General features: G+C 40.8%; 1 protein-coding gene across 12 annotated transcripts; it reads left to right on the top strand.

Moving 5' to 3' along the window:
* The first annotated feature begins 1,695 nt into the window (after positions 1 to 1,695).
* On the top strand, positions 1,696 to 14,645 carry sytl2a (synaptotagmin-like 2a). 12 transcript variants are annotated; one of them, XM_028421998.1, is made up of 19 exons: positions 1,696 to 1,726; positions 2,769 to 3,111; positions 3,244 to 3,398; positions 3,961 to 4,084; positions 5,974 to 6,037; positions 6,122 to 6,215; positions 7,060 to 7,599; positions 7,842 to 9,686; positions 10,027 to 10,128; positions 10,201 to 10,257; positions 11,203 to 11,279; positions 11,396 to 11,500; positions 11,628 to 11,797; positions 11,916 to 12,018; positions 12,571 to 12,732; positions 12,802 to 12,898; positions 12,979 to 13,084; positions 13,716 to 13,921; positions 14,219 to 14,645. In XM_028421998.1, the coding sequence occupies exons 2-19, from the start codon at positions 3,011 to 3,013 to the stop codon at positions 14,365 to 14,367; spliced, it is 4,257 nt and encodes a 1,418-aa protein (XP_028277799.1). In that variant the 5' UTR covers positions 1,696 to 1,726; positions 2,769 to 3,010; the 3' UTR covers positions 14,368 to 14,645. The 12 variants fall into 12 exon arrangements, with proteins under 12 accessions (XP_028277799.1, XP_028277800.1, XP_028277798.1 ...); XM_028421999.1 differs by having other exon boundaries at positions 1,702 to 1,726; positions 2,780 to 3,111; XM_028421997.1 differs by having other exon boundaries at positions 1,703 to 1,726; positions 2,710 to 3,111.
* The last annotated feature ends 920 nt before the right edge of the window (positions 14,646 to 15,565 follow it).

The raw sequence follows: 15,565 nt of genomic DNA on the forward strand, positions 1-15,565 counted from the left end.
ACACACACACACACACACACACACATATATATATAATATTATTGTTTTGTATTTTTATAAACATGTGATACTCCTCATGGTTCAGGATCTTGTAGATCCACCTTCAGCAGGTCATGTTTCCTGTATGACTGTTAGTCTGTCACATCGTTGTGGAGGAATTTTGGTTTGTTCTTCTTAATAACAATCTCTCACTGTAGCAAACTGTCAAAACGTCTGTTTTTATAGAGGTCTGTACACCTGCTGATGATCAATTCATCAAGGACTGATGATCAGCAGCACCTGCTGCAGCTACCTCATTAAAGCCTATGGAAGCAGGGAGGTGGGACACAGCATTGAACATGTTTGTTTTCTTTTTCCCATAAATATACCTTTTCTGGTTAAGAACGTTAGTTGTTGTTGGCCCTCTCACGTCATATTTGTCTAATACTATTATATACTATTACTCTACAATCAGGTGATTTTGTATTATGTTGCTTTATTATCCATCCATCTTCTATTAAGGGTGTGCAGGGTCACGGGGGCTGGAGCCTCTCCCAGCTGGGTGAGAGGCATGCTTCATTATCTGTTATTGTGTATGGCAGCATGGAGTTCAAATCACATGACTGCATGACAGACAAAAACAATCCACTGTCTTTTGGTTCTCTTGCCTCTCCTTCTTTCACCTCATCATCATCATCATCTTCCTCAACAGTGTGCAGGCCAAACTAATCAAGTCTTGGTCTTCTTATGTGGCCTTATTTATGTATGTATGTATGCAAAGCCAGGGTCAAAGGGATTTCAACCCTGGGCTTTATACATTAAGCTTTCAAGCTGCAGTTTTTTTTAAAACATGGCTTTAGCTAGCATCAATAAATTACTGCTTGAATGACAGTCTCATTATCAGTGCCTGTATGCTAGTTAGTTTAAAGGAAATGTAAGCTAACTAGCAGCTCTGAACCTCTTGTTCTATAGGAGGTGCTCTTGAGGCAGTTCAATCTGATCCCATGGAATCAAAAATGCACCATCACCATCTGTTGCTGCTGAGGACAAAAAGAAACATGACATATCATTCACTCTGCTGAAAAGATGATTGGCTTTTAACAGGAAGAAACCCTGAACAGGACCCGGGTCATAAGGAGTTGGTCAGGTAGAGGAGGAGAAGAAGAGGGAGACAGGACACAGGATGAAGGAGAGAGAGGAACAAACATCATACATTACAGAGAACAAACATGGCAGGTTTGTGTTTTTTTCAGTTTCAATGGTCTGTGGTCAGCTCCTGCAGAACCTCTCCTTTATAGGGCTGTCTTGATAACTGCCTCTCATTTCCACCTGTTGTCTTTTCCATTTGCACAACAGCAGCTGAAACTGATTCACAGTCAGTGTTGATCCTAACTGGACAGGCTGACTTCACAGAAGAGTGACTGACTTGGATTTACATTGTGTTCATTTTATTTATTTGAGCGGTGTACATGAGCATATAGGGAAAAACTTCCCTTCTTATTAAAACACATGTTTGTATTCATCTAGAGTAAACTTGACATTGTAGCATGCCCAACAAAAAATGCCACATTTGCTGTTCACTGTGTATACTTCATTTTCTTCACAAGTATTAGAATAACAAACAAGTAAGGTCAGTGCATGTAGAACAGAGTAGTAGTCAGAGGCGGAGCTTCTGTGTGGCTCCTCCCACCTGCAGCGCCTCCAGGTTTAGTTGTAGTTTTCACTCAGCAAGGAAGCAGCAGTAGAGGTAAGCTGGCAGCTCTCTGGTTTACATTCAGCAAACAAATGTTTACACCTAACAGTGTTAGTCCAGGTGACGTCAAAGCCATGATGTTGACTCGAATGTGATTTATTTATATTTTAACAGCCTGGTTAAGCTGGATAATCAGTAACCTTAAGGCTTCTGGGTGTTTTTTAATATTTGAAACCAGGTGCTATAAAGACAGCAGGATAGCATCAAAAATATAAATATATATTTCATATCTATTTTGTGAAGCCCTTTGAGTTGTGTTGTTTTACAATAAGAGTAAGTCAGTAAGTACAATAAGAAGAACTAATCACACCCTGGAGTAACAAATGAAGCATTGCAGTAGTTTTTATGGTTTTCTCAAGGAAGTCTGTCTGTAGTGTGGACATAAGTCAAATTACAAGGAAGCAGGACCTCTTTCCCCTTTGAGTAAAACAGGACATACAACATTCTTCTTTTTGGACTGTAACCAGGTAAAAGGCACTGTCATTTTTAATGTATCCTGGAGAATTAGCAGTGATTACAGCTTGGATAATGACTGAGCCAAGTTTTCTAACTGCCATCACTTTATTTTTTGGTAAGAACATGAGGGTTCATAGAAATCCAGCCAGCAGTGTGGAGAAACAAACCTGTTCACACACGTGTGTAGCTGCATATTTTAGTGTTTCACAGTCATTCTATCTTTGATTTTTACAATAAGAAAAGTTCTACGTGTGTGTGTGAGAGAGAGAAAGTCGAACAGAGTCAGTGGGAGGTGGTTGGGCATGCTTTTTAATTTGTGATTTCTGAGAAAAGCTAGGAGTGTGTGCACATGTCAAGGCACAGAAGCATTCTTGGTTTTTATCGGGCCATGGTGAAATGTTCATATCTCAGACTGCTCTTGTTTCAAAGAGGATGTGTTTGGACATGTTTTCACTGCGGCCCTTTAACACAGACAGGATGATGTGTCAGGTTTCATTTCACTGGCTGATTTCTTCTTACAGAAGTACTTGTTGAAAACAGCCTAACAGAGAAGCAAGACATGATCCCACTGTCCCTCTAGTTTTCCATCAGGTCTAGGGAGTTTCCAACATGGCCGCAGAAACCAACCCCAGCTGAAGAAAAACATGATCCAGGTTCAAACAAACATATTACACACATAAGGATACATGATGATGGCTACGTTTTTGTGAAACCACTCACCCAACTTGGAACCTTTGGAATCTTATCACTGAGTAATCACGTGTAGCTGCTAGACTCAGAGCAGTGGCAGGCAGGAGTCAGGTGTGAGGAACAGCTGTCATCATGATCGACCTGAGTTTCCTGACGGAGGAGGAACAGGAGGCCATCCTGACTGTGTTGAAAAGAGATGCTGAGCTGAAGAAGGCGGAGGAGCAGCGTGTGCAGTGAGTTCTGTGAAGCTTGATGTATATTGAGGACAAATCACTTTTTAATTTTCAGAAAGTTCCACAGAAAAATGTAGTTTAAGGTGTTGTAAACATGCAAAGCACTGTATTCACTGATGTGTCTGTACCCAGGAACCTGCAGCAGACTGTGGGGGATAAAAGCCAGCTGAGGTACCTGACTGGAGAATGGTTCTATGAAACCAAGCAGCTTCGCCATCAGGAGCATATCCATGGCTCTGACATCATCAGGGCCTCCTTGAGACGCACACAGAAACCACTGACCTTATGTGAGTCTGTTACTTTCTGTATTTCTTCCGTTTTCTTTGTCTTAATCATTGTCATTATGTTCAGTTTTTTGATGTGGGATAATGAACAGAGCAGGTATTAGCACAGGTATAGTCTTGTTAACTATTCCTATTCCTTAACCTGCGGGCTGCTGACGGAATGTAAACTCACCGGAGGCTGTGTGAGGATTTGTGATGAACATAATACAGTTTTTTCATTACTTACTTCTCATGGAGCTTTTGTTAGTTCACACTGTAGTTCTTGCTTCATGTGATCTTTCAACCCAAGACAGTGTCTCATAAGTGATCTGAATATTGTTTGATTTGTCATAATCCTCAACACCAACAAGTCAGGTCAGCACAAAGAGCAGAATGTGGTTTTAAAGACTTTTTGACTTGCTGGATTATTATGCATGAGTGAACACCGCTGCGCACACACACACACACTTAGCTATACAAGGTTGTACATTTCATTCATTTCAACCTTGCTTTTTACTAACCATGAGGTAACCACATCATACAATGGACCTTTAATGTAACTGTAGCTGTGTGTTGTGTCCCACAGTGGAGCTCTCCCATATATTGCCTGAGAATTCCAGTTTTGTTGGCAGTGAAAATAAAGAAGTGTTCATCCCACCGGAACTCTGTGGACTCCTCCAGGAGCCTCATCTGCAGCTCCACAGTGAGGGGTGAGTGTAAACACCGAGGTCTACTTCACCACCTTTGTTAGGAGTATTTGTGGTGAAGTTAATAAGAACATCCACTCTGCACGGTTTTAAAGCATCTATGGTCATATATTTTCATAGTAGCAATGGGGTACCAGGTGGGAAGAAAATCAGCAGCACCAAGCACACATATGGTGTGACTGACCCCGGATTAACACCGGATGCGTAACGTAAACTGTGCGTTTTTATTGCATCTTCAGCGCAATATCAATCTCCACCGTTTCCATATCGTATAAAAAGCTGTTTCTCTACTTCCAAATTGAATCTCTCCTCGTACATGGCTGTGTTTCTTAGCTGGTTGTGCAAATTGACGTGTACGCTCTTGACTAAAATGCAAGCGCTTCACAGTAGCTGTTGCTACGCTTTGTTACGTGGCTGGTGTAAACCCGGGGAAAAAGCTAACTATTCTGGCCAGTTTTCATGGTTGCTAAATGTGTGATAGCAGCCTGGTTCAGTGGGAAAAACAGATGTTTCCAGAGGATATTTAATGTATCTAGAAAAGATCTAACATGTAGTCACTTTGTTTTAAAAAGATTGTGGCTGGAGTTATTTTCGATCTTCATGCAATACCTTGTGTTATAGCATTTACATAGTAGTATAAACACAACGTCTGTTGTGAACCATCACATGCTGCACTAGTGGAGTAGATTATTTGGGTGGAATTGCTGGTGGGTGAAGTTGTGCACACAGTTAAAGGATACATAGCAATTGGCCTGCAGTTCTGAGTAATCTTCTTATGGGGTCAGGTCTCACATGTTCATGTTTTCCACAGCTTCTAAGCTTCACTCATAAATATCATACACACTGCACTGCTTCTGGGTCTCTGGACTAGTCAGCAGCTTTTTAAAGGCAACAGAACATTCATGTTTAAAAGTTAGTAAATATAAAATAAAAATACAACCTCAAACAAACAGTAACATGGAACGTTCTTCACTGTGCCATTGTTTATTTAGCAAACATGAAGCCCCCAATAATAATAATAATAATAATAATAATAATAATAATAATAATACGCGTTCCCTCTTACTGCTTTATAGGATTTAATTGTGTGAGCTGCAGCAGGTGCTGCTGATGATCAGTCCCTGATGAACTGATCATCAGCAGGTGTACAGACCTCTATAAAAACAGACGTTTTGACAGTTTGCTGCTCTGAAGAAGCAACTGTTGCTGCACATCAATCTGAAAGACTAATAAAACAATTTCAAACTGTTTGGAGTTCAATGTTCTACAGAGAGAAAGATTATTCACAAGTGGAAACATTCAGACAGCTGTCAATCTTCACAGGAGTGGACGTCCCAGAAAATTCAGCGCTACATGTCAGAGCCTGCAGACCTCACTGAGCATGCTCAGTGTTAATGTGACAGCACAGTTAGAAGAAGACTGAACAAGTACAGTTAGTTTGAAGGGTTACCAGGAGAAAGACTCTTCTGTCTAAAAAGCACATGGAAGCAGGACTGAGGTTCACTAAACTGCATCTGAACAAAGAACAACACTTGAGGAACAATGTCCTATGGACACATGAGACCAAAGTGGAGCTGTTTGGTCTTAATACTCACAACCATGTCTGCTGAAAACCATGAAAAACATAAAATTATGGGTACTAACTTTTAACCATGACTATATGTTAAATAACTTATTTCATTGTTTTCCCCACAGTGTGAGGTGTTATTGTAGTTTAGAACAGGTATTGTTTAGTGACGAGATTATTTCAGTAAACATTGAGCACAAGGTGTTGATTGTATGGAAGTGCAGTGTGTTCTAATGAAATGCAATTGAATTAGCTTTTTCTGAAGTAAGATTGGAAGAGTTGGAAGCTGCATGTTCGTCATGTCATCATGTATTTCTTGGTTCAGATATCAGAGCCCTTATCAAAGCCTAGAGGATACTCCAAAACCAATTCTACCATCACCCACAAAGGTAAGATCCTGCCAGGTGGGACAAAATCTGTTACAAAGTTGAGTGTCCAGGTGTAACATGTATCACCTTCCTCCTGTGCTGCAGCAGAGAACAAATCCATTCAACAGGAAGCCTGCTTTTGCAGAAGAGGATAGTGGATTAGTAGCTAAAGCAGCTCAAACACAGACATCAAATCAAGGTAAGATCAGTCTGTGTTATTTAAAAGAAAATGTGTTGCGAGTTTAAGTGTACTAATATAGCTGCTAATCTCTATCTACTGATCTAATCATCATGTATTGTGTTTTGAATTGAGTGGACTTGACGGACAGTCTGTGAAAGCAGGTACAAATCAATGTAAGTGTAGTTTGAGCAGCATGTCTGACCACCAGGTGACTGGGTCCTTTGAGCTTATGCTGCTTTAGTCTTTCCTATGAACAGCATGTTGGCATGAGCAGCAGTTGCATGTCAGGTTAAAAAGCTTGCTTGTTAATTTTCTCATTCCAATTATTTGGTGATCCATAACTCTCATGACCCTGTGCCTTTTATATATAACTGATCAAAGTTGTTCCGCTCAACAGAGCATTGCAGAGTTTTGCATTTCTGCCAAACCTTCAGGTGTTTTTTCTTCTTCTTCCAATTGCTGTGAAATGAGCTAGTGAACTGGGACCACAGGTTTTTTTTCTCAGGGGCTGTCGGAGGGAAGGGAAGTCCAAGTAATGCCTGCATGTGCCAGACTATCCAGAGGATTACACAGAAATACATTCCAGAGCCCTAATCTGTACTGCATGACTTGTGACGGCTGGAAATATTTCTCAGAGACCTGTAACCCAAACCCTTTGTAATGTATAAGTGGGAAGTTGAACCAACACAAATAATGAATGTTAAAACTATAAACATTATAGGTATTACTGTTTTTCCATTATGCTGCAAGTTGAAACAGTGACATTGGATTTTTGGGGCAACAATATATTGGCTGATATCACCTATACTCCTTGAGAAACATGATGGCTTCAGGGACATTATGTTTGTTTTTGTTCTTTCAGAAATTATACCATCACCTGAAACTAGACAGGCCACCAATGATACCCCCATCAGCCAGAATGCATCTGTATCAATGCCCATGTGTGAAAACAGCAGTATTTCTCAGGACAGTTTTCTTGAGGTTGATGTGTCCGGAGGCAAACAGACTAAGGTTGCTGCTCCGCGGGGCATCCTCAAACATTTGTCTGCATCCAGCTCCACAGACAGTCTGCCGTCTTGCCTGGAACCGCAATATCCATGTAGCCTGGATTGTCCCACTGATACATGGATAGACAGGAAGCAGGTGAGGTTCAGCACTGCAGTCAGTCAGAGTGGTGTGAAGTGGCAGGATGGAAAGGAGGTGGGAGAGCACAGTTTGTTGGACACTGATTCATCTACTCCTGAAAATGCCAGTGACCTTGAAAAGGCTGGCAGCAGCCCTGCTGGCACACATGAGCCTTCACTCAAACACAGTCAAGTGGATTCACAGGAAGGAGAACCTGGTTGTAAATACGAGGCAAACATCCAAGAACAAGAAGCAGGCCAACACCTAGTCTTTGGCGGTAAGAACTCTACCTAACACAAGTAATAGAATAAACAGCCAATGAGTCACGCACACACATTTAGACTTTTGACTTTATCAAATAAGGGCTGCTTTCATATTTTATTGAATATTTAGGCTTTTCACCATCTTACTATGGTATTATTGGACATTCTGTATGAAAATTGTAAGGTTTTTGGGTGTGCTTTTCCGGAATATTTGATGATGTTAAATACAGTGCTGGGTAATGTTGTGTCTTTGCAGATGTCTCTGAGCTCTTTCGTTCAGCGCTACCAAGCTCTGCATTGTCCACCTTGGTTTCTGCTAACCAAGAGGTAGGTAATCAAGAAGCACAGCCGGGAGACGACTGTCAGTCTCAGGACACCGACCAAGCAGCCAGACACAGCATTCACCCTGCTGAGGCCTTGTCAGGTACCAAGCAGTCAACTACTGGCAGCTCAAAGACATCTCATTCTGTCTCACCAAAACCAAGACAAAGATTACTTGGAATTTTTAGTAGAGAGAAAGACAAAGCTGCACCACAGCAAGGTCCACAGAAGGAAGAGACAAGTGTGTTTAACCAGGGCGAGCCATACAACACACAGAATCTTTCAAAAGGTGTAGCAGATCTGACTGTGGACAAACCCCAAAGTAACATCAAAGAAATCAAACCACCTCAGACGACAGAAGTGAAAACACTGCAACTTCTGGCAATGCAGACCACCCCGTTTAAAGACACAATGAACTCAGATGCTGCAGACACATGCCAAAGCAGCGGTGACAAAAGAGAAGGGGCAAGACATGAAGATGGTGCTAAGATGGCTTCATATGGCATTCCAACTAACACTGTTGTAAAGGACATGAACAGCAATCTCTCACCTCTAATAGAAACACCAGACGAGGATCCTGATAGCAGGTTCCAGGAAAAGAGTTTGTCACCACAGGGTCACAGCCGCCTATCAGAGGATCTTTTAGAAAATGATGGCACATATAGAGCTAATCCAGTCCTCATCTGTGAGGAGACAGATGACTCTTTATCAGGTTCAGTAACAGAGTTGCAGAGTTCTGAGCCACAGGAAAGCATCATCTCTCCTGTTGCTTTTGACACCCACAAATCAGAAGAGAACATCATAGTTCCTCTTTCCCAGCAATCCTCTTCCTCTCCCACAGAGGACAGGCCAGCAAAGATTAGTGAGCTTAAGCATTTCTGGGAGAAAGAATACACAGGACCTAAGGTAGTCACTACAAGAGTCAGAGAGGCCTCTAGCACTTCGGTCCTCACAAACAAAGCCGCTTCTCTTCACTCTGATGTCAGAGCATCCCTGGAGAGCACAGAGAAGTCTGAGCGAGAGGCGCAAACATCTCCATACAAAACCAAGAAGTCTTTAACAGTGACAGACAAGGGTTTTGTCAGTCAGAGTCCAGAAAAGTCACAGCTGAAAAGCTCTGGTAATAGTGTGGATGTGCAGTCAACAAGTGTCCAACTCCAAATGAAGGCTGATGTAGAATCTCAAGAAAGGCCCCTTAGTACTACTATACCCCATCCTCCAAGATCAAAAGACCAGGATGACGAAGTCAAGAGGAGTCCATCTAAGACCTGCCACCCAAAAGTCTTACCTCGAGAATCTTCTATTTCCAAAGGATCCAGTCTGGAACGGTCTCCCCTGAAAACCTTTCCAATAGACATCAACCCCCAAACTAACGCCAGTGAAGAGCAACAAGTGAAGCCGACACCTGTGCCGAGACAGAGAAAGAGTCCTTTACATGGAGCAAAGGAGACAGACGCCAATCTGAGCACAGACACCACCTCACCTGTTCTTCTTTCACATCAGGTGGACAGAGGGGCCTTTTTAGGCCATCTAGCTACACAGAATAATTTAACCTCCCCAGCTTCACCACAATCCAAAGAAGAGAAAAAGAAGTTTGGGCCCTTTACACGGCTTGCTCGATCGTTCATCCCTCAGGACTCTCAGCACTACCTTGGGCCTCAGGAGAAGGCACACATTCCTCACTTTAACCCAGACAGGCCTGCTGATGGGAATCCTGACAAAAACTCCATCCAAGACTCAACTACCAAGGCCTGGTCTCTGTCTTGGGCAGGTTCAGGCAGTGAGCTTTTGAATTCTCTCTCCATTCATATGGATTCAAGATGCTAATGAATATCCCAAATCACAGTGATCAACACATAAACATTCAACTTCATTTTGATTAAAGTTTCTAATTTATTAAGCTGGCATCTTTCTGAATCAGTGTAACTTAATGAAGTAATTAATGATCATACCTAAATTCTAATCTGATTTACTACACTTTAGTTTTATTTAGGATGTTTTGTTGTTCCTCTAAACAACTTCATCAGTTTTGAATGAAGAATCAACCAAACATCTTCTGAGAGTCTCACAGAAGAGATAAGCTTATCTTTTGGGAGCTGATTTTGTGTCATCTGTGGTAGGTTATGATGACAGTTCAACCCCCGTTCTGTCAGCTCTAAAACGACTATCTTCTCGGAGTGTGTCGTCTTCAAAAAGCCTGGAAAATCTCACCTCACCAACAAGTAACACGTCTTTACAGTTCTACTGTCTTGTTGTGGGATAAGAACACAGTCTCATATGTGATTTCTTTCTAGAAGAAGAAAGGACCCAAAGTAACTCAAGAGAACAAATAAATCGAAGTGTGGATGATGGTAAACACCTTCTCTCTTTATGCACATACTGTGTTGTCCCAAATACAAGATGTACACTTTGGAAAACAGCTTATTGAGGAGCAAAACTTTTCAGTTTTATTAGAAAAAATAGACAAACTGCAGGAGGACTCACTGCAGACTTCTGGATTTTTCCAGATGCTGTGTGTCTCTTGTGCAGATAATCTTTTCAATGGCTTATTTACCACTACATCCAACACAGTTGAATTTTGACAGACATAGTTGTGTCCAAAACCAGCATGTTCCCCTCATTTGTTCTCTCTCATTTCTCCCACATTGATGAAATGAGTGTTTTTTCTTCGGCTGAGCACATAGCATTGAAAAGACAGCAGCTTCTCCCTGAAGTCAGAGAAGAAGTGCTTGGTCAAAGACTTGCTATGCTAATTACTGATCCATTTCACTGCATCATTCTGCTGCAGGCTTTGAAATAGCTTGTTGGTCTTTGGAAATATTCAGGGCCTTCTACTGGATCATGACCCTGGTCATGGGCAGCCCCTCAGTTCTTTCCCAGCTATGTTGACTTAGCATTTCTAAGCATTCCTAACACTACACTCTTAGACTTCATATTTCTTGGCTGCTTGAGAGATGACTCTGGTTCACTTGCATGGCTTTTGAACAGCTCTGTTTGGGACAGTCACTCGATATCATGCAGTCCCCTGCAGTCCTGTGGGCCCAGTGGTCTCACATGTATTTGCCGCCACCTATTGTTGTGGATGTATATTGACATGTAAAAGTAAATACTTTTAAATGTTTAGATTGATATGTATGGCTAGACCCTGAATAAAAGAAAATCCTATTTTTCAGATGTATTTTCAGGAATGCTGTCTTATATTGGGGACAATATGGTTTGGTCAAGCAATCGTTTTCAAATGTAACTGTTAAGTAGTTAATATATGGATGAGATCAACAATCATATGTTTCTTCCAGTTTCTTCACTTCCACCGTCAACTTCTACTCTCAACTCCAAAACAAGCATGTCAGTGCCTGTCCTACAGCAGGATGAGGTAAGTCCCAGAGACAGTGTGATTTAACATCTGCTGTACCCCTGCCCTCAAATTCAACCAACAGATGAATGATATTTTTGCATGCGTGCACTTCTGTTTCCCGTTGATACTCACAGACGGACAGTGACAGCGCCTTGGATACCAACGTGAGATACAGAAGGAACACCAGCAGCTCCACCTCTACTCTAAGTCTCTCCTCAGGGATGGCGTCCATGTCCTCTGTATGTCTGCATACACTTCATATATGCTCTGATCATTTTGAAGTTTGAATTTATGCCACATATTCAGGTTTTACCAACATTAGTCAGTGGGTTTAGTTTCTCCTTTTGTCATGGTATGAATGAGCAGGTAAGTGGCAGCATGAGCAGCATTTACCCAGCAGATTTTGGTGACATTGAGGTCCAGGGGAGCATCCAGTTTGCTGTCAATTACATTCAGAAGCTGGGAGAGTTCCACATCTTTGTGGTACTCTGCAGGGATCTGGCTATCGCTGACACCAAGAAGAACCGTTCTGACCCGTAAGTGCTCACTGTCCACACAATGAGGAAAATCAGGCATCACCATATAATCCAGTTATGTTTTAGCGATTAAGGCTTAGGCTTTATTCTTTAGTAAAAAAATGCTTTGTGTTTACAGATACGTGAAATGTTATCTTCTTCCTGACAAAACAAAGTTGGGAAAGAGAAAAACGAATGTTAAAAAGAAGACCTTAAACCCAACCTACAATGAAATCCTCAGGGTAAGAAGTCCATATTTAGTATTTGACATATTTCTGTTGCCTTTTAAAGAGCTGTCACCTCAAAGGAAATGTATTTTTACTGCACTACAATTGTTGACCACTTTAAGTCAAATGACACAAAATTAGGTAGTTATCCGTGTAAAATGTCATATGGTTCATATTTCCAGTCGTAAAAATCTAATCTTTGCTGCCTGTTGTGATATTTTTAGTATTTTTTTGTGGTTTGAACAATAGCTGTTCAAAGCAATCATTACAAAGAAGACAATTGTTTTAGGATGTATTTGTATTTTTTCCATTGATTAAATAATAAATAAAGATTCTAAAAAAAATGATGATGATATTGAAGAGTTAGTACCCCCTCTTCTAATTCTATGCTTTTTTGTCTATAAACATAATACAAAATCATCTGATTTGATCTGAATACAGCCTTAACACAACCAAATGATTGTGTTATGTTTTTACACAAAAATATAGAATATATAGAGGTAGTAACATTTGAACATAACTGTATGTGTCTACATACCTGTTTGTTGGCCTCTTCTCCCTTCATAGTTTAAAATTACAATGGAGGTGCTGAAGACTCAGAATCTGAACATCTCAGTGTGGCACAATGACACGTTTGGGCGGAACAGCTACCTGGGCGAGGTGGACCTGGATTTGTCAGAGTGGGACTTTAACAACACACAGATAAATGAATATGCACTGAAAGCCAATGTAAAGACTTCCTTTCTCTTAAGTATACTGTAGTGTTTGGGCGTTCACTCACCTCAGCTAACCCTCCAGGTCTCGGCACAGAAACCAGCACCGTCTCCCTCACGGCTGATGGGCAGCAGAGGACAGATGAAAGTTGCTTTGAGATTCCTGCCACAGACAACTCACAGTGAGCTGATGACATATCCCTTTGCAGAAGTTCTTTTTTTATCATTAGTATCACTTATTGTGGTCTCACTGCCTCTATAGGTACGACAGTATCTAGGATGGAGACTGGTGAGGTGCAGATTTGGGTGAAGGACTGCAAGAATCTTCCACCAGTCAGAGGAGTCATCATTGACCCATTCGTGAAGTGGTAGGAGACTGAGGTGTTCACTATTAAAAAGCTCTCTAGAGTAATAATGACAACAAAAATTAACCCCTGAAGGGTAATTACAAATGTGGGTTGTCATTCTAGGACTTGTATTTATGTATGTAACATCCTTTACAACACAACATTTCCCATGCAGTGCCTCCCTTTATATTTCCTGCACCAAGAGCACACAAATATGTATACACAGAAGCTGATTTGAGTAGCTGATGACTAAGCACTTACTATAATGAACATAACAGGAGCAAACTAAAAATATATGCAATGAGAAGTAATATATACAAGGCTACGACACACTATTAAATGAGGAAATTGAATTTGGTCATGTATCATTTAAAAATGTTTCTTAATGTTTTTTCCACCTTTCATAAAATAATAATTGAGTTTAAAAATATACTCACCACCACCCATTCACAAGAAATGTGAATACATTAAATATTAAGTAACGTAATTACTATTACTGAGCAGTATTGATTACTAAAAGAAGCAAGGGATCAATAGAAATTCTTAGCATCATCTTGTTCCTTTTTTCCATTATTACTTATTAGTGTTCAGTATTTCTGTCAGGTCTTCCCATATGTACAGTATGAACGTCCTTCTTCTCCATCTGCTGCAGTACTGTACTTCCTGACACGAGCCGCAAAAGCAGACAGAAGACACGGGTGGTGAAGAGGACGGCAAACCCCATGTTCAACCACACCATGGTGTATGATGGCTTCCGAGCAGAGGACCTCCGAGAAGCCTGCGTGGAGATCACAGTGTGGGATCACGACCGACTGAACAACCACTACATTGGAGGTCTTAGACTCGGGCTAGGGACAGGTAAATCCAATTTATGGGACAGTTCTTTCACTTCTGCAGCTTTTTTAGTCCATAAAGAGGACTAGGTGGAACAACAGAGTGAAACTGGTAGTAAAACTACTGGAGACTGACCGTCAAGTCTATTATGTGATCTGAGCTTGGTAATGGGGCTGGATATTTTATTTTAATGGCAGGGTCATTGAACAAGCTGGGATAGGCTCCATCCCCCCATGACCCTGTACTACAGGGTCTGGATTCATCAGACGGATGGATTTTGACATTATTATATTAACCAGTAATTCCTATGCTTGTCTGCAGGGAAGAGTTACGGAGTGGATGTCCTCTGGATGGATTCAACAACAGATGAAGCAAGTTTATGGCAGAGAATGTTACAATCTACTGGTGAATGGGTGGAGGATGTCTTACCTCTGAGGATGTTAGAAGTTGCAAAGAACACATCAAAATGAGGATGTATGAAGTTAAAGATGCAGCCTCAGCAATGTAAAATATGATTATTAGTCTTGTAAGATAAATAGATACACCTGCTAGTTTAAGTCCAAAGCACATGTTGATTTTAAAACATATGAATGAAAATAATATAAAATGGTCCTGAAAGTATGATCTAAATAACAACGTAAATGTTTTTGATCTACAGAAATGTTGGATGTGAGCACTAATGATTTGTATACTATACGCTTTGATTACTGCAGCATTTCAATCTGCAATAAACAGGATGGTCATATGATGTGTGTTTTTTTTCTAAGAGCTGTTTATCTTTGACAATAACTGCATTACCAAGAAAAGGTGACACAGGTTTTAACATAGAAATCAACCTACAACCGACTTACATTTTTTTAGTAAGTTATTTAGTTATTTATTAGTATTTTTTGGTAAAGTATATTCCTGTTCTTCACATTTGATCATCTAGCTTCACTTTTTCTGTATTCATTAATTATTTAGCTATATTATCTATCTTTACCACCAGAGCCCGCTGTTGGACCACATATTACAGCATTTCTTTGCAGAAACATTCCCAAACTCTGCCCTACAGACTTCAGATAAGCCCTGTCACGCAAGACATTGCAACATATTAATTTATTGATATAACAACACAACAATCACATTTAATAACAATATTGAATGCCCGGTTATGAAATACAGTACAATCTTCATATTTCCTACAGTACATCTAATGCAGCAAATTTCAACTCTCACCTTCGCACAGGTCTTAAGCTTTCTCATTGGAAGACCTGTCCTGGTGCGACAAGAAATCCCGCTTTGTGATTGGTTATCGCGTTCTGTCCATTTCAGAGGGGAGCCAGCTAACCAGCGACCAGCCTCTGCGTTGCTAAGGTAAGTTAAACAGCTGCGTCAAGCGCGCCGTATGTGGCTTCAAGTCAGACGTGTCTCCCTTCAGAATAAAATCACGGAGCGTATCACTGATAAAGGATTATGGGCTAACCATACCATAAAACCTTTCTTTAGAACAAAGTATATGATTTTTGTGTTGTCTGTAAAGATCACGCTAACTAGCTTGCTCGCTAGCTTGTAACACATCATGTAATAAACCCTGCATAGTCGAAAGTGGGTTCAGCAGCTGCAGTGCCGTTTATGAAATGAAAGGTTAGGGAGGATCTTATTTTGAAAGGTAGAACCGGATGAACC

Source organism: Parambassis ranga, chromosome 14, assembly GCF_900634625.1.
Source record: "Parambassis ranga chromosome 14, fParRan2.1, whole genome shotgun sequence".
NCBI lineage: Eukaryota > Metazoa > Chordata > Actinopteri > Ambassidae > Parambassis > Parambassis ranga.